The following is an 18043-nucleotide window of genomic DNA, read 5'->3' on the forward strand; positions in this document are numbered from 1 at the left end:
GGCAAAGTGGCATGATGGCAGGAAGATGGTGGGCACTCCACCGGTGGGCGTTCCTTGCCAACCTGGCTGGCTTCTGCCTCCTGGACTGTCCCCAAAGGGCTGGTAAAATTCAGCCCAAGGTAGCGCGTGAATCAGCTCTGCATTCTATGATGAAAGACTGTTTAGAGGCAGGAAGAGGCAGTTGTCAGGCAGGCTGCAGTGAATGTCGTGTGATGCAAGTTTCTAGCTATAGCTGTTGAACGATTCAGCCGAGAATTCGAACTGTCCCAGTGTACACCCATAAATGGTCGCATTTTCATCTCTGGAGGGTGGGTTGTGGGGAAGTCCGGCAGTCCAGATGTTTCTCTATTCTTCTGCCAGTTAATGTTCTAAAATGTGATGTTTTTGTGAAATGTACAAATCGCTGCCAGAGAAGAGTTTGTGAAAGGGAGATCCTCTTGGCAAGAGGTTAAGGGAAAAGATAGCGACATGTCTGCCAGTAAGGAGTGTATGCAGTGTAAAGCGCTGACAGGATTGCTTCCTGCATTTTGCCCAAGGCTGACCATTCCCATCCCTTCAGTAAGAGAAGAAGCAATCCTCCTCCCAGGCCCAGGGTAACTGCTGGAGTGCCTCCACTGTGGAACATGCTGATTGGCGACCTGTTGAAGGGAGCTCACGGGAAGTGCATGCAGAATTACACAGCTCGTCCCAAAGTGCTTCAGTTCAACAAGCGTAAAAATAGTCACCGCGACAGGGACACACGAGACAGAAAGGCTCTGTGTCTCACTGTGGTTGTTGCTGGCCCCTTTAATTTGAGGAGGGAGGGGGAGGATAGCTTGGGAACACGATGGCCCATTCACCCGGCAGTAAGAGCCTGGCAACAGAATCGACCCCAGGGCGTTTTGGGTGCAGTCTGTCATCAACTTGTAAGATACCACCTCCATGCCCCCACACTAGACAGGCATCCACACTGCCACATAGCACTGAATGTTCCCAATGCCATCCACTTTTACACGGTGGGGTCCGATGGGAGGTCATAGGAGTTGGACAGTGGCCCTTTAAGCCACTCTAGCCCTGTGGCGCCCAGCACCTGCAAATGGTGGGAAGCCATTTAAAGGGCCCATTCCTCCTCCTCCCCTCCTGCCCCACCACCACCGAGGCTGAAGCATGACGGAGGGATGAGTGTGGTCTGTCAGGAGCGGGGGTGGGGCAGCTTCCACCCAGCTAAGAAACACACAGCACCCAATTAGCCACCGCTGCACCCACCATAACTGCAGCCTCTTTGAGTTTGAAACCTTGTAAATGGTCTCCAGTGGGGCTACCTCTGTGGTCTTGAGGTGTTGTTGTTCCCCCTGCCTCCCACCCCCCGCCCCCCATCCTACCTCAGAATCTCCCAGCAGACACTGGGACTGTTGGTCAGTGCTGAAGCGCCCCCTATTGGCCTCCAGCCCCAGGAGGTCTCTCGCCATCCTTAATTAGAAAGACCTGCCTCAAGTAGTCAGCTGCCTCCCTCTGGGTCCTGGTGCAGGCTCCCGGCCTGCGTTTGCGCTCAGGAATCAGGACAAACAAATGAAAAGCTAACCCCTCGGCCCTGGACTCCTCGTCTCGTTACATAACCGCTGCATTATCACATCTGTAGGTAACTTGATGTACACACTTTCCAATCCAGTGCTGAGTGTGCATAGTATAGATTATTAACCGTAGCTGGATAATTGGCTGTGGAAGTTACTTTACGCAGATGGGGTGTTTTTTAGATTGCCACTGAAGCGAGGATGTAAGTTGCAATTTGTTTGATCTTTTTTCCGTGAAGCCTCTAACTGGAGTTACTAGAAGAGCTCGCACCATTTAAACTCCCTGAGAGTTACCTCGGGGCCCTTGGCAATGATGTCAGAGTATTTGTATTGTGCTGTACTCCAGGCTGTTCTGCAGATGTTACGCTGTGGGAATCAAGTGGATCCCAAGATCAAAAAATACAATTAAAAATCAGCGCCATGTGACCAATTTTAGAGCACTCTCTAAAATTACACAAACATCCTTTTTAATTTAGCAGCCGGTAATATAATCTAGATGCTCTGTAATATACAGGAACTGCTTGAACTGTTTGAATATTTGTCTGTTCATATTTGTATCTCTCAGCCCGAGGCTTTGCTGATTTTATGAAGGATTCATTCACCGTTTCCCGTTTCCTTCAGAAATTCCCATGAAATCTGGCCTCTTGTCAAAAAGCTGACACTCCATCCCTCTGACTCCTGTCCTTGCTTAATCACTTTTTCCTCCTGATAGTCTTTGAACATCTTTCCACTGTCCAGCTCCACCCCCCACCCCCCCACCTCCCCACCCCCCCCACCCACCCCCCACCCCCCCTCGCTCCCCTCACAACCCCCGAGCTGAATCCTCAGTCAGTCGCCTAATTGAAAGGGCCCAGACCAATGAGGAGAAACCTCTTCACTCAGAGGGTGGTGAGCCTGTGGAATTCTCCACCACAGAAAGCAGTTGAGGCCAAAATGTTGTATGTTTTCAAGAAGGGGTTAGATATCTTGGGGCTAAAGAGATCAAAGGGAGAAAGTAGGAGCAGGTTACTGAGTTTGATGATCAACCATGATCAAAATGAATGGTGGAGCAGGCTTGAAGGGCCAAATGGCCTCCTCCTGCTCCTATTTTCTCTATTTAAAGTCAACAGAAACACTCGGTTCGAAGGTGAGAGCAAGGTTCTGCACCTTGTGATGATAAAACTTCCAAGCTGTCCACAATCTGCCCCAAACTTTCCCATCTGAACCTCTACAGTATTTGAACATGTAGCCAGGAACTGGATTATCACCAGACAGAAGATCCATTTATATTTTTACAAGACGTATTGCTGGCAACTTGACCCTGTGTTAATGAGCAGGTGGAGAGTGTAGATTATACCGAGCCGCGTGGAGTGGATTGAGCAATAGAAAATGAGGGATTTTTACCATAAGGGTTAGGTGTAGCTGTGACAGTTGGATGATCCAGTTATTTGATTTGAATATTGACTTAGCAGTTGGTTTATCTTGGTTAATGTTCACCAAAGCTTGGCAACTTTCCCTCCTGTAGTTGGCCATTGTTGGTTTGTGTCACTGAGAAGTATTACATTTAAAAGTGTGTCATCTGCAGTGCTTCGTTGTTTGGACAACAGTAAGAGACCGTGAAACTGTGCAGACGATGGTTATTCATTGTCATGAATTAATTCAATGTTGCACCTTTCTTCTGGCAACCTTGTACTGATGATGTGGCACCTGGTGCTGCGGGCATTAGGGGGCCACTGTTGGGGGTACCAGCTGCCCATGCCCCCGGTAACAGATCCATTGCAGTTGCATGCTGGGAGAACACAGAGGCCAAAGGGGAAGATAGGAAATAGGAGCAGGAGTGGGCCATTCAGCCCCTCATTCTTGCTCTGCCATTCAACAAGATTATGGCTGATCTTCTACCCAATGCCATTTTCCGGCACTATCCCCATACCCCTCGATGCCTTTAATAATCTATCAGTCTCAGTCTTGAATATACTCAAGGATTGAGCCCTCTGAGGCAGCAAATTCCAAAGATTCACCACCCACTTTCTCCTCAGCTCAGTCCTAAATGGCCTACCCGCATTCTGACACTGTGTCCCTTGGTTCTCAATCTCACCCCCCACCCCCTTCCCCAAGCCAGGAGAAACATCCTTCCTGCTTCTGCCCTGTCCCACCCAGTAAGATTTTTGTATGTTTCAGTGAGAGCTCATTCTTCTAAACTCTAGAGAATACAGGCCCATTCTTCTCAATGTTTCCTCAGAAGACAATCTTGCCATCCCAGGGATCATTGCAATCCCTGCATGGCTGGTTTATCCTTCCTTAGGTGAGGAGGCCAAAACTGTACACAATACTCCAGGGGTGGCCTCACCAAGGCTCTGTACAACTGCAGCAAGACTTCTTCACTCCTGTACTCAAATCCTCTGGCAGTAAAAGCTAGCATACCATTTGCCTTCTGAATTTCTTGCTGCACTTGCATATTGCTTTCAATAACTTGTGAACAGGGACACCTGGGTCCCTTTGTACACCTACACTTCTCAATCTCCCACCAGTTAAGAAATACTCTGCATTTCTGTTTTCCCTCCCACAGTGGATAATTTCACATTTTACCACATTATATTCCATCTGCCATGTTCTTGCTCACTCACTCAGCCTGTCTAAATCCACCTGAAGCCTCTTTGCATCCTCCTCGCAACTCACATTCCCACCAAAATTTGTTCCGAACTTGGAAATATTACATTTGGTCCCCACTTCCAAATCATTGATACAAACTGTGAACACCTGGGCCCAAATACTGATCCTTGTGGTACTCCACCAGTCACAGCCTGCCAAACTTAACATGACCTGTTTAGCCGAACATTCTGTCTGTTAACTAGTTTCCAATTCATGCCAGTATATTACCCCCTATCCCACATGCTCTAATTATGTTTACTAAGCTCCTGTGTGGGACCTTTATCGAAAGCCTTCCGAAAATCCACATCAACAACTCTGCCCTAAAGGGTGTGAATGTCTCCTAGTGCAAAGGATTCAGATACCTTGCCCCCTCCCTGATGTGTCAATGTCTGCAGCTCAGCCTCCGGCTCAGTGACTCCGAGCTGTAGTTCCTCCAGATGCTTACTGCAGACCTGAGGGGAGGCACGGTGACGCAGTGGTTAGCACTGCTGCCTCACAGCGTGAAGGACCCGGGTTCGATTCCCGGCTTGGGTGACTGTCTGTGTGGAATCTGCACCCCGTGTCTCCGGGTGCTCCGGTTTCCTCCCACAATCCAAAGGTGTACAGATTAGGTGGATTGGCCATGCCAAATTGCCACTTAGTGTCAGGGGAACTAGTAGGGTAAATACATGGGGTTATGGGGATGGGGCCTGGCTGGGATTGTTGTCGGTGTAGACTTGATGGGCCGAATGGCCTCCTCCTACACTGTAGAGATTCTATGATGGTGTTTACCCTGGATTGCACTGGTGTCCATGAGCTCCCACATCCTATCGCTGCTGCAATTGCCTGCCATCTTTACAGCGTTAATTATTTTGCTGATTGCATTTTAATGAATGTCTCTGCTCCTGTCTGTGCTTATATTCTTCTTATTTCAATAAGTGTTCTACTTATTGAAATTCCCTAATCGCGATACATAGGATATACTCACCAGCCAGTCTAATAAACTTTATTGCTATCAGTGAAGAGCTATATTTTATGCACCAAGAACTTATCCAAGATCCATATTACCGAATAACCTGACTTCTGATACCATGGGACATGCTCGAACCCCCTCGCTCTTGTAACCAGTTGTGGATAAGGATTGTCCTCAGTCTGTCATTGGCGAAGGTGAAACTTTCTTAGTATTCACAGTGTGAGTTAATGACAACCGCAGCCCAGCTGATTTCATTCCTGCCCCTGGGTCAGATGGTTGCAGGTTTGAACCCCACTGCAGACACTTGAGCACATGTGCAGTGTTGTAGTGCTGCACTGTTGGCGGTCTTGTCTTCAGTTGACCGTCTGGATGGACAAAAAAGGATGGGGAAGCAATGGCCTAGTGGTATGATCGCTAGACCATCAATCCAGAAACTCAGCTAATGTTCTGGGGACCTGGGTTCGAATCCCACCACGGCAGCTGGTGGAATTTGAATTTAATAAAGAATATCTGGAATTAAGAATCTACTGATGACTGTGAAACCATTGCCGATTGTCAAAAAAAACACCAAAGCCCTTTTAGGGGAGGGAAATCTGCCGTCCTTACCCGGTCTGGCCTGCATGTGACTCCAGAGCTACAGCAATGTGGTTGACTCTTAACTGCCCTCTGAAATTCGGTTCAAGAGCAACTAGGGAAGGGCAATAAATGCTGGCCAGCCGGAGACGCCTATGTCCCACGAATGAATTTAAAAAAGACAACTCGTGATTCTATCTTTGAACATGCGCAGGGCGGTGAGCTCTCTCTCCCCACTCCTACTTTCCCCTGTCCCCGTTCCCCCTGCCATGTTCTGGCCAATATTTATCCCACGGCCTGTGTCTAAAACAAATCATCTGTTCACTATCTCACTGCTGTTTGTGGGACCTTGCTTATACACATTTGCTGCTGTATTTCCTCCATTACCACGGGGACTACACTGTTGAGATTTGGCGCATGCTGAACTGGTAAAAGGGGTCATATAAATGCGTGTCTTTTATTCATGGGGGCTCTGCCTGTGGGGGTCCATGTTGTTTACCTACACAATGGACAAAGGCCAAATTCCTACACGTTGTTAAAGCCCAAGAGTTAGCTGGTCAGTTAACATGGCACATTGCTCTGAAAGAAGTGATGTCTGATGTGTGTTTTGTACATATAAATAGGACAAACTGTTTACTTAATACTGTCTCCTTGAGCTATCTAAATGCATACAGTTACTTTCTTCTTGTTCCTCCATTAATCCTTATTTTTGCACTCATTGTCTTTTCAACAGTTAACCTTTGGACCATGTTTCAAGCCGCCCAGAGTCTAGGAGGATATGAAGCGGTAAGTCCAACAAGGCCCTCGCTAACGATTACCGTTCTGTAACCTTAGCCCATTCAGTCTTGTCATTCAGCACTCTGTATAAATAAACAGCAGCTCTGACAAATTCCTCGAGTGGCTGTAACCATTCTGTATGTGTGTTTATAGAATCATTTTTTTTTGCAACGGGGGCTAGAGATTAGATCCAGATTTAGAGCAGGGCAGATTTATTGTAAAACGCTATAAGTGGAAAACACATGTAACAGCCCCTCTGTCAAGGAAAAAAAGTGAACTCTGTAATTTTTTCCCATGTTGCCTCTCAAAGGGGACAATTATAAAACCAAGCCAAGACTGGAGAAAGGAATTTTTTACTTGGCTGCTTACTTGGCATCTGTTCGTTTGTAATATGGGAAAGTATTAATGGCTGCAAAGTGAGTCAGTAATGGTTGTTAAAGAATTGTAAAGACCATTTGTCAATGGTTCCTTTGACAAGCTAATGTGGAATATTAAAAACCATCAGTATAATGAGGAAGGAAGCCTACATCTTTTACAAGTCTGGTCACTCAGTATTACACCAATATGATTGAGTTACAGTCTGTGTATAGCATGGCTTACATTATTTTGGACAAATTGTTCACGTAACATAACAATTATTTGTACGGGAAGAAAATGGCTGTTTTAAAAGAATAACTTCTCAATCATCTTGGTTGCTGAGCTTGAGTCTGAAGGCTGTTGGTTTGAGTCCCACCTCCAGAACCACGAGCACAAGATCCAGGCACACACACGAGTGCAGCGCTGAGGGAGGGCGGCACATTTGGAGGTGTCCACCAATAGCCTCCGACCTCGCTCGCGGCTGGGATTCTCCGGTGCCGCTGAAAGTGAATGGAGCTTTAGCCGGAATGCCAAATTCTCCGTTCTCATTTACAGGGGGACGGCCACAGAACGTGTTCGGAGAATCCCGCCTGTCATCTTTTAGATGAGGTATCAAACCCAGGCCCCCTCTGCCCTCCCCTGAGGAAATAAAAGCATGCAGAGGATTAACGGGTGATCCGAGGGAGGTGTTTAAGATGAATAACAGATTCATACATAGAAACAGGCATAGAAACTAGCAGGAGGAGGCCATTCGGCCCTTCGAGCCTGATCGGCCATTCATTTTGATCATGTCTGAACATCAAATTCAATATCCTGATCCCCCCCCCTTCCCCCCATATCCCTTGATCCCTTTAGCCCCAAGAGCTATATCTAATTTCTTCTCGAAATCAGACAGTGTTTTGGACTCAACTACACTTGGTGGTAGTGAATTCCACACATTCACCAGTCTCTGGGTGAAGAAGTTCCTCCTCACCTCAGTTCTAAAAGGTTTACCCCTTATCCTCAAACTATGACCCCTAGTTCTGCACTCCCCCACCATCGGGAACATTCTTTCTGAATCTATCCTGTCTAACCTTGTTAGAATTTTATAAGTTTCTATGAGATCCCCTCTCACTCTTCTAAACCCCAGTGAATATAATCCTAACCGATTTATGACAGTCATCTGACAGACCTGCCATCCTAGGAATCAGCCTGGTAAACCTTCGCTGTACTCCCTCTATAGCAAGGACATCCTTCCTCAGGTCAGGACACCAAAACTGCACACAATACTCCAGGTGTGGCCTCACCAATGCCCTATACAATTGCAGTAAAACATCCCTATACCTATACTCAAATCCTCTCACTGTGAAGGCCAACATATCATTTGCCTTTTTTACTGCCTGCTGTACCTGCAAGCTTACTTTCAGCGACTGATGCATGAGGACACCAAGGTCTCGCTGAGTATCCACTTCTTTCAATTTACACCCATTGAAGTAATAATCTGTCTGCCTATTATTGCTACCAAAGTGGATAACCTCACATTTGCCTGACTAAATCACGCTGAAGCATCTCTGCATCCTCCTCACAGCTCACCCTCCCACCCAACTTTGTATCGTCTACAAATTTGGAGATAATACATTTAGTTCCCTCTTCCAAATCATTAATATATAATGTGAACGGTTGGAGTCCGAGCACAGATCCCTGCGGAACCCCACTAGTCACTGCCTGCCAATTCAGTAGAGTGAAGCTGTTTTCTCTGGCGGAGGAGTCCAGAACAAGAGTTCATAACCTTCAAATTAAAGTTAGGCCATTCAGCTAACGTCAGGAAGCACTTCTTCACAAACAGGCTCGTGGAAATGTAGAAGTCTGTCCCCCAAAAAGCTGTTGAGGTTTGGTCAGATGAAGCACTCTAATCTGTGGATGATAGCTGCTTGTTGGGTAAGTAGGAAGAGATATGAAAGATAAAAAGAGTTTGGATGTAGATCAGGCACGATCCAATTGAATGTACAACAGGCTTGAAGGGCTGAATGGCCAACTCCTGTTCCTGTGCTCTTTAAACAGCTAATGAGTTTCTCATCATCTTTCCTGTTTGCTGTGCTCCCATTGGCTGCCTTACCGTCCCAAATTCCTGAAGTCAATAATTGAGTATGGTGAACATTGAGATTTTCCCGAAAGCGTGATGAGATTCGATCTCAATGCGAATTCTATTTTCATCGTAACCCCTCCAAGGTTTTGCTCATCTCTGTCTGAGCGAATCATTCTAGTTTTAATACTGTTGGGACAACAGACATTTTTGGTAACTGAAGCGGTTGCTTCATTTTTGGAGAAGTAAAATTCTTACAAATGTTGTGAAAGGGAGATTGTTCTAAAAGATCACAGGTCAAGCCATTTGAGTGTAACGCTAGTCACTGTTTACATCCTCAGATACAAGTGGAATTTTCATCTGTATGTTGTTTGGAAGTTAGGATATTGTAACTTCCTGGCTCCCCAGTGTCGGATGTGGGATTACGCATTGGGGAATCCCTCTCGGAAGTTCCCATGTGAGGGTTTACTTGACAATTGTCTGGAAGGGCTAACTTCCCCTGGACAATTGCGCTGGGCTGGGAACCATCCGACAAGGTGATTTAAATCACTAACTGTCGATGTTTCTGCTAGTGTTACACTAACTCTGAAAGAGTGAAATATATCCGTTTCAGTGTAACTATTTGGAATACCCAGACTGAGCTCTGCATCGGCACCCCCTACACTCCTGACCCTCCCCCATTCATCATCCTCCAGGATGTTCCCAACCCCTACCCCGACGTGACACAACACCCTTCCCCTTCCTCTCCCCGACCCCAATCCCTCGACCTGACACTGCCTGTCAATTTCACTGGGCTTTTTAAACCCACCTGCTTTATGGCAGCCAGTGTGGTAAATAAAAGGGGGTGTGGCCTCCCGGAGTTGGCTGCTCGGGACTGGGCTGGGGTCTGTGGGGGTTCTATTGTTGCAGGGCTCCAAGCAGCCCCCACCAGCAGAGTTTTCAACACTTTTTCGGAGCAGGTCAGTATGCTAGAAATTTGAAGTTTATTTATTGGTGTCACAAGTTATTGTGAAAATCCCCTAGTCGTCACACTCCAGCGCATGTTAGAGTACAGTGAGGGAGAATTTAGCACGGCCAATGCACCTAACCAGCACGTCTTTCAGACTACAGGAGGAAACCGGAGCACCCGGAGGAAACCCACGCAGACACGGGGAGAACGTGCAAACTCCACACAGACAGTGACCCAAACCGGGAATCGAACCCGGGTCCCCGGCGCTGTGAGGCAGCAGTGTTAACCACTGTGCCACCATGCCACCCAGCGGGACATCACTGTCCGACACTATTTGGAAGTTGTGGCCCATTGATATTTCTCATTTGTGTTTTCCCATCAAATTCCCTATCCCTCCTGCTCCCCGTTATTCTCTGTTTCTCTCAGACTTTCTCTTCCCCCCCCCCCCCACTGTTTCTCTCAGACTTTCTCCCCCCCCTCCCTCCTCCCCACTCTCCGTTATTCTCTGTTTCTCTCAGACTTTCTCTTCCCCTCACTAATTCCTTATTCTCTTTGTTTCTCCCTCTGCTCAGGTGCCCTTTCTCATCCCTCTGGTTCCCCCTCTCACTTTGTCCCCCCTTCTCCCCCTAGCTTTCTCCGCGTTGCAGTGTGCTGACCTGATGGTCACTGGAATGTCACAATCTAAGTAGTTTCAGTTCCTAAAACATCTTTAAATATACAGTGTTCACACCAGGGAATCTGTTTCCTTTATGCACAGCTGGGTAAGAATTTGTTATTTGCGAGTTCAGACACCTTTAATATACCATCCATTTATTCACAAAACCTCCATCGTCGTTGTAAATGTTATTTACAGGAAGTAAAAAGCATAATTGTAAGTGAACAGATGCAAGAGGTAGCACTGTTGAAAACAATTCTTTCCTTTAACAAAGCAGTCTTTGTCTGGATTTTCTGTTCAATAATGAAATGCTATTGAAGGATGCACCATGCAAAAGCCCACTTTCTCGACATGATGCACTGTTTTCGTACTAGGGCTTTTATGCAAATTTGTCTGCAGTGGAACTGGGTTTCCCCACTTGTGTGAGGCCTGTTTTTCTGAATGTGTGACTGTGCTGAAGTTGTCTTTGAGAAATGCAGTCAGGACATTAACTAGGAACAGTATACATTATAACTGCAAACCTAACAGAGGGAGCTGGCGGCGTAAATCGAACACCTTACAGTGACTGAATATTCAATGTGTTGTTCACTCATTCCCTTACCACAGATTTACTATTGGTCCACAACAATTGTGGCTTCACACCCAGGGGAAGCAAGTGTGGCGTGAATCGGATGTCACTGCCTGACTGGACTCTGAAATGATGCATATTAAATCCACCTGTCTCATCAGGGGCACCGACTCTGGTCACTTGGCTCTGGGGGTCAGTCCAGGCGGTGTCACAGAATCCAGGCCGCACAGTGGTTAGCATTGCTGTCTCCCAGCGCCAGGGTCTCCGGGTTCAATTCCGGTCTTGGGTCACTGTCTGTGCGGAGTCTGCACGTTCTCCCCGTGTCTGCGTGGGTTTCCTCCAGGTGCTCCGGTTTCCTCCCACAGTCCAAAGATGTGCAGGTTAGGTGGATTGGCCATGATAAATTGTCCCGCAGTGACCCAAGATGCATAGGTTAGGGGGATTAGCTAAGTAAATACGTGGAGTTATGGGGATTGGGCGGAAGGGAAAGCCTGGGTGGGATGCTCTTTCGGAGAGCTGGTGAGAATTGATGGGCCGAATGACCTCCTTCTATCTACACTGTAGGAATTCAGTGGGAATAAAACCACTTGACAATGACATGGCTGCCATTTGCAACATCTGACGTCCTTACTAGAGGAATGAAAGCAAGCTTTCCCTCAACAGGAGGATAGGGCAGGAGGACAGTGGGGAATGGGTGGAGCTTTTATATAACAGATTTTAGAAACTGAGGACTGAAAAGAACTGCGGGGAAAAGGTTCTTGTATTTTTATTTTTTGCCCTATCTGACTCCCTGTTTAGTCCTTTAATTTTGGGCGAGTTCGGATTTTAAAAAAATATTCTTTCATGGGGCGTGGGCGTCACTGGCTGGGACAGCATTTATGCCCCTTGAAAGTCAACCACATTGCTGTGGCTCTGGAGTCACATGTAGACCAGGCCAGGTAAGGACGGCAGATTTCCTTCCCGAAAGGACATTAGTGAATCAGATGGGGTTTTCCTACAATCGACAATGGTTTCATGGTCATCAGTAGATTCTTAATTTCCAGATTTTTATTCAATTCAAATTTCACCATCTGCCATGGTGGGATTCGAACTGGGGTCTGCAGAGCATCACCCTGGGTCTCTGAGTCACTAATCCAATGACAATACCATTGTGCCACCGACTCCTGTGAATGCAAGAGCAGGAGATGGAGTTAGGGAGAGGGGAGTCTCGCTGGTTTTTGTAATACCCCGTAAGGGGATTATATGGACCCATACATCTGAAAATTGGCAGAATGCCCACTGCAGGATTTCAGAAAGACACTGGTGACTGACCAGGATTCGGAATGTAAATCCCAGGCTGCTAACTAACTCCTTCGCTATGTTTGTGACAGATAACTGCCCGTCGACAGTGGAAGCAGATTTATGATGAGTTGGGTGGAAACCCGGGTAGTACCAGCGCAGCGACATGTACTCGAAGGCATTACGAGAGGTAAGGTTGGTGAAAAAGAGATGCACTCACGGGCTGTTGTGCATGAGTCTTTCTGGACCAATAACTGTAGCACCCTCTAGCACCAAATCTGAAAAGCACTTGGAACTGTTAGCTTCACTGTGGGGTTGTTGTAATCATTAAACTATCGGGAGAGAGCTCGTATTTGCTATTGAGAATTAACTGGCTCTAGAAACCACCCAAATCTAACTCCCACACATCGCAACGGGAGAGACAACAGACTGATTTCTAAAACAGGCGGTGATTGTTGATGCTAAATAAGCAAAGCATTCATTCATCCCAGGCAGACGATCCACAGCGCTGGTTAATCCCGGGTTTCTGATCCACAGTGCTAGTTAATCCCGGGTTTCCGATTCACAGCGCTAGTTAATCCCGGGTTTCTGATCCACAGTGCTAGTTAATCCCGGGTTTCTGATACACAGCGCTAATTAATCCTGGGTTTTTGATCCACAGTGCTAGTTAATCCCGGGTTTTTGATCCACAGCGTTAGTTAATCCTGGGTTTTTGATCCACAGTGCTAGTTAATCCCGGGTTTTTGATCCACAGCGCTAGTTAATCCCAGATTTCTGATCCAGAGTGCTAGTTAATCCCGGGTTTGTGACCCACAGCGCTAGTTAATCCCAGATTTCTGATCCAGAGTGCTAGTTAATCCTGGGTTTCTGATCCACAGTGCTAGTTAATCCTGGGATTCGGGTTCACAGCACTGGTTAATCCTGGGTTTCTGATCCACAGTGCTAGTTAATCCTGGGTTTCTGATCCACAGTGCTAGTTCATCCTGGGTTTCTGATCCAGAGCGCTAGTTAATCCCAGGTTTCTGATCCACAGTGCTAGTTAATCCTGGGTTTCTGATTCACAGTGCTAGTTAATCCTGGGTTTCTGATCCACAGTGCTAGTTAATCCTGGGTTTCCGATTCACAGCGCTAGTTAATCCCGGGTTTCTGATTCACAGTGCTAGTTAATCCCGGGTTTCTGCTCCACAGCGCTAGTTAATCCCAGGTTTCTGGTCCACAGTGCTAGTTAATCCTGGGTTTCTGACCCATAGTGCTAGTTAATCAAAGAACAAAGAACAATACAGCACAGGAACAGGCCCTTCGGCCCTCCAAGCCTGCACCGATCATGTGTTCCGAACTAGACCGTCCGTTTGTATCCCTCTATTCCCAGTCTGTTCATGTGGCTATCTAGATAAGTCTTAAATGATCCACGCGTGTCTGCCTCAACCACCTTGCTTGGCAGTGCATTCCAGGCCCCCACCACCCTCTGTGTAAAATACGTCCCCCGCATATCTGTATTGAACCTTGCCCCCCTTACCTTGAACTTGTGACCTCTTGTGTTTGTCATTTCCGACCTGGGAAAAAGCTTCCAACTGTTCACCCTTCATAATTTTATAAACTTCTATTAGGTCGCCCCTCAACCTCCGTCTTTCCAGCGAGAACAACCCTAGTTTACTCAATCTCTCCTCATAGCTAATACCCTCCCTAGCAGGCAACATCCTGGTAAACCTTTTCTGCATTCTCTCCAAAGCCTCCACGTCCTTCTGGTAGTGTGGCGACCAGAACTGGACGCAGTATTCCAAATGTGGCCTAACCAACGTTCTATATAACTGCAACATCATATGCCAACTTTTATACTCTATGCCCTGTCCAATAAAGGCAAGCATGACATATGCCTTCTTCACCACCTTTTCCATCTGTGCTGCCACCTTTAAGGATCTGTGGACTTGCACACCCAGATCCCTCTGTGAGTCTATGCTCCTGATGGTTCTGCCATTAATTGTATAGCCCCCCCCCGCCCCACATTAGATCTACCAAAATGCATCACTTCACATTTATCTGGATTATTTTCCATCTGCCATTTCTCCGCCCAACTTTCCAGCCTATCTATATCCTGCTGTATTCTCTGACAATGTTCATCACTATCCGCAACTCCAGCAAACTTTGTGTCGTCCGCAAACTTACTAATCAGACTTGCTACATCTTCTTCCAAATCATTTATATATATCACAAACAGCAGAGATCCCAGTACAGAGCCCTGCGGAACACCACTAGTCACAGACCTCCAATCAGAAAAAGACCCCTCCACTATTACCCTCTGTCTTCTATGGCCAAGCCAGTTCTGTACCTATCCAGCTAGCTCACCTTTGATCCTGTGAGATTTAACTTTTTGCACCAGCCTGCCATGAGGGACCTTGTCAAATGCTTTACTAAAATCCATGTAGACGACATCCACGGCCCTTGCCTCGTCAATCATTTTTGTCCACAAAAAACTCAACCAAATTTGTGAGGCATGACCTCCCTCGTACAAACCATGTTGTCTATCGCTATTGAGATTATTCAGTTCTAAATGTGTATAGATCCTATCTCTAAGAATCTTCTCCAACAATTTCCCTACCACGGACGTCAAGCTCACTGGCCTATAATTACCCAGGTTATCCTTGCTACCCTTCTTAAATAAATAGTTAATCAGTTAATCCTGGGTTTCTGACCTGTAGCGCTAGTTAATCCCGGGTTTCTGATTGACAGCGCTAGTTATTCCGGATTTCTGATCCATAGCGCTACTTAATCCTGGGTTTCTGATCCACAGCGCTAGTTAATCCCGGGATTGTGATCCAGAGCACTAGTTAATCCTGGGTTTCTAATTCACAGCATTAGTTAATCCCGGGTTTCTGATCCAGACCACTAGCTAATCCCGGGTTTGTGATCCACAGCGCTAGTTAATCCCGGGTTTGTGATCCACAGTGCTAGTTAATCCCAGGTTTGCTCCACAGTACTAGTTAATCCCGGGTTTGTGATCCACAGTGCTAGTTAATCCTGGGTTTCTGATCCACAGTGCTAGTTAATTCCCGGTTTCTGCTCCTACAGTACTAGTTAATCCCGGGTTTCTGATCCACAGCGCTAGTTAATCCCCGGTTTCTGATCACCAGTTCTTGTTAACCTGCGGGCCTGAACTGGAATGCTGGTTAATCCAGAATGCCAGTAAATTTGGAATGCTACTTAATCCTGGGTGACAGAATGAATGTTTTCTCCTGTGCTGTTCTGTGAGAGTTTTGCATGGCTCCAATCTTTCTGAAGGCATTTTCAGTGTGTGATCCAGCCTTGGTGAGTTCACAACAGCTAGCTCTTTGAATGTATTCGATTATTGTGGTTTTTATATCTGGCAAGCTGTCAAACACAGAAATGATCTGCTGGCGGTGGAAACTGATAGACGGGCTTGATTCAGAGATCTCTTTCTGCCCCACCCGTTAGGCAAGAAATGGCTAAATCTGAGAAAGCTACTGATCGGAGTTTGTGTTTTGATCTGCTGAAGTGGGACGCTGGGTTGTCAGGGTGGATTGCCTTTGGTTTCTCAATGTGCACCCGGCACTCTGCTTATTTTGACGAGGTTTATTTTACATCCAGTGCAGAATGAATTCATTTGATTTTCTTTTGCTGTGATGTGGTTTTGATGTTGGATGGAAGCTTTTAGTTTAAGCAAAGCAGGAATAATTTAATGCTGATGATTTCAATAATATCCCTGAGGCTTTAACTGGTCCAAGCCCTGTCTGTAGTTTGTTTTAATTCAAATCAGCTCCTATACGCGAGAAGCAAACGTCTTAGTCAGCCTTAATTTGCTCAGAAACGATCCATCATTGTCAGAATTTATTACAAATTACCACTCACTTGGCTAAAGTTCTTCACTGCTCCAGATTTAATTAGTTGGATTACTGATGATTAACTGTAAATCAGCATTGATAAGACTCTCTCTCTGCGCTTCTGTTAGGAGTGTGTTTAAAGTTAATTTTATTCAGCCCTGTAATTAGGTTGTAAACATAGATCTGTTTATGAGTTAATTTAAAAGACACAAACGATGTCTGCAAACTATTGGAGGGATCTGTAACCGTCAAGTGAAGTACAGCAGCATTCAAAAAGATCTCCTTGATTTAGAACATTAAGCAACCCTTAGCGTATGAGGATCGAGTTCTGTGGACTGTCTAAAGTTGCAGCTGGGATAATTCTCTCCGCGTGTCTGGAAGTTGGGGCATTTATTGGGTAGCTTGTGTTCGCCAATCTATCCTCTTGTGTAACAATACAGCAGAGAGGCCTCAAACATGTAGCAGTGTATCAGAGAATTGACCCGGTTTGTGTAGTAACATAGAGCCTGCCTCAGAGAGCCCCGAGAATAGGCCGTACGGACTGGAAGGAGTGCTTTTGATGTACAAGACTCATTCTAATAAAACAAGTGTGAACCTTCCCAACTGACAGGCATGATGGTGCGTCACTGCCAGTTAGTAACACACAACCCAAAATTCTAAAAATACGTCAAAGTTGCAACACAGGAAGGCCTGATTTGGATGAACTAACCCTAGTAAAAGCAGGCTGGGTAGCAATTGTAAAGTGGCTTGATTTTTCATACAGCAACTGAATTCGATCAGTTTAATTAGTCCTCGTAGAAAATAATGAATCTGTTACATCTCCCCACATCAGTGAGTTGTTTCACTTGATTGAATCAAGCTTTAACTTCTAACTTTCTTCTCTAAACCCCTGAACCTGGGGGAATGTCTGACAGTCAGTGTGTGTTTCTGTCTCTGTTTTACATTTCGGGGTCCACAATCTGAGGAGAAATCCAGCGTCAGAGAGCCCCTGCCACAAGTGGTGTTTTCTTCCACAGATTACACAGCACACAGACTGTGGAGGTGATGGCCTAGTGCTATTATTGTTAGACTATTAATCCAGAAACTCAGCTAATGTTCAAGGGACCCGGGTTCGAATCTCGCCACAGCAGATGGTGGAATTTGAATTCAATAAAAAATAAATCTGGAATTAAGGATCTACTGATGACCATGAAACCATTGTCGATTGTCGGAAAAACCCATTTGAATGTCCTATAGGGAAGGAAATCTGCCGTCCTTACCTGGTCTGGCCTACATGTGACTCCAGAGCCACAGCAATGTGGTTGACTCTCAATTGCCCTTCAAGGGCGGCTAGGGATGGGCAATAAATGCTGATGTGGAGATGCCGGCGTTGGACTGGGGTAAACACAGTAAGAAGTTTAACAACACCAGGTTAAAGTCCAACAGGTTTATTTGGTAGCAAAAGCCACACAAGCTTTCGGAGCTGCAAGCCCCTTCTTCAGGTGAGTGGGAATTCTGTTCACAAACAGAGCATATAAAGACACAAACTCAATTTACATGAATAATGGTTGGAATGCGAATACCTACAACTAATCAAGTCTTTAAGAAACAAAACAACATGAGTGGAGAGAGCATCAAGACAGGCTAAAAAGATGTGTATTGTCTCCAGACAAGACAGCCAGTGAAACTCTGTGGGGGTTACAAATAGTGGGACATGAACCCAATATCCCGGTTGAGGCCGTCCTCGTGTGTGCGGAACTTGGCTATCAGTTTCTGCTCAGCGACTCTGCGCTGTCGTGTGTCGCGAAGGCCGCCTTGGAGAACGCTTACCTGAATATCAGAGGCCGAATGCCCGTGACCGCTGAAGTGCTCCCCAACA

The 18043-nt window shown here is 46.3% G+C and overlaps 1 protein-coding gene across 2 annotated transcripts in view; it reads left to right on the forward strand.

The window, feature by feature from the left end:
* The window catches only part of arid5b (AT-rich interaction domain 5B), a 160566-nt gene that overhangs the window by 107268 nt on the left and 35255 nt on the right, over positions 1-18043 (forward strand). For both annotated transcript variants that reach the window (XM_078223626.1, XM_078223627.1), the window contains 2 exons: positions 6437-6489; positions 12442-12539. In XM_078223626.1, the coding sequence (XP_078079752.1) occupies positions 6437-6489; positions 12442-12539 (151 nt within the window). The remainder of the gene's footprint in view (positions 1-6436; positions 6490-12441; positions 12540-18043) is intronic.

Source organism: Mustelus asterias, chromosome 11 (assembly GCF_964213995.1).
Source record: "Mustelus asterias chromosome 11, sMusAst1.hap1.1, whole genome shotgun sequence".
Taxonomy (NCBI): domain Eukaryota; kingdom Metazoa; phylum Chordata; class Chondrichthyes; order Carcharhiniformes; family Triakidae; genus Mustelus; species Mustelus asterias.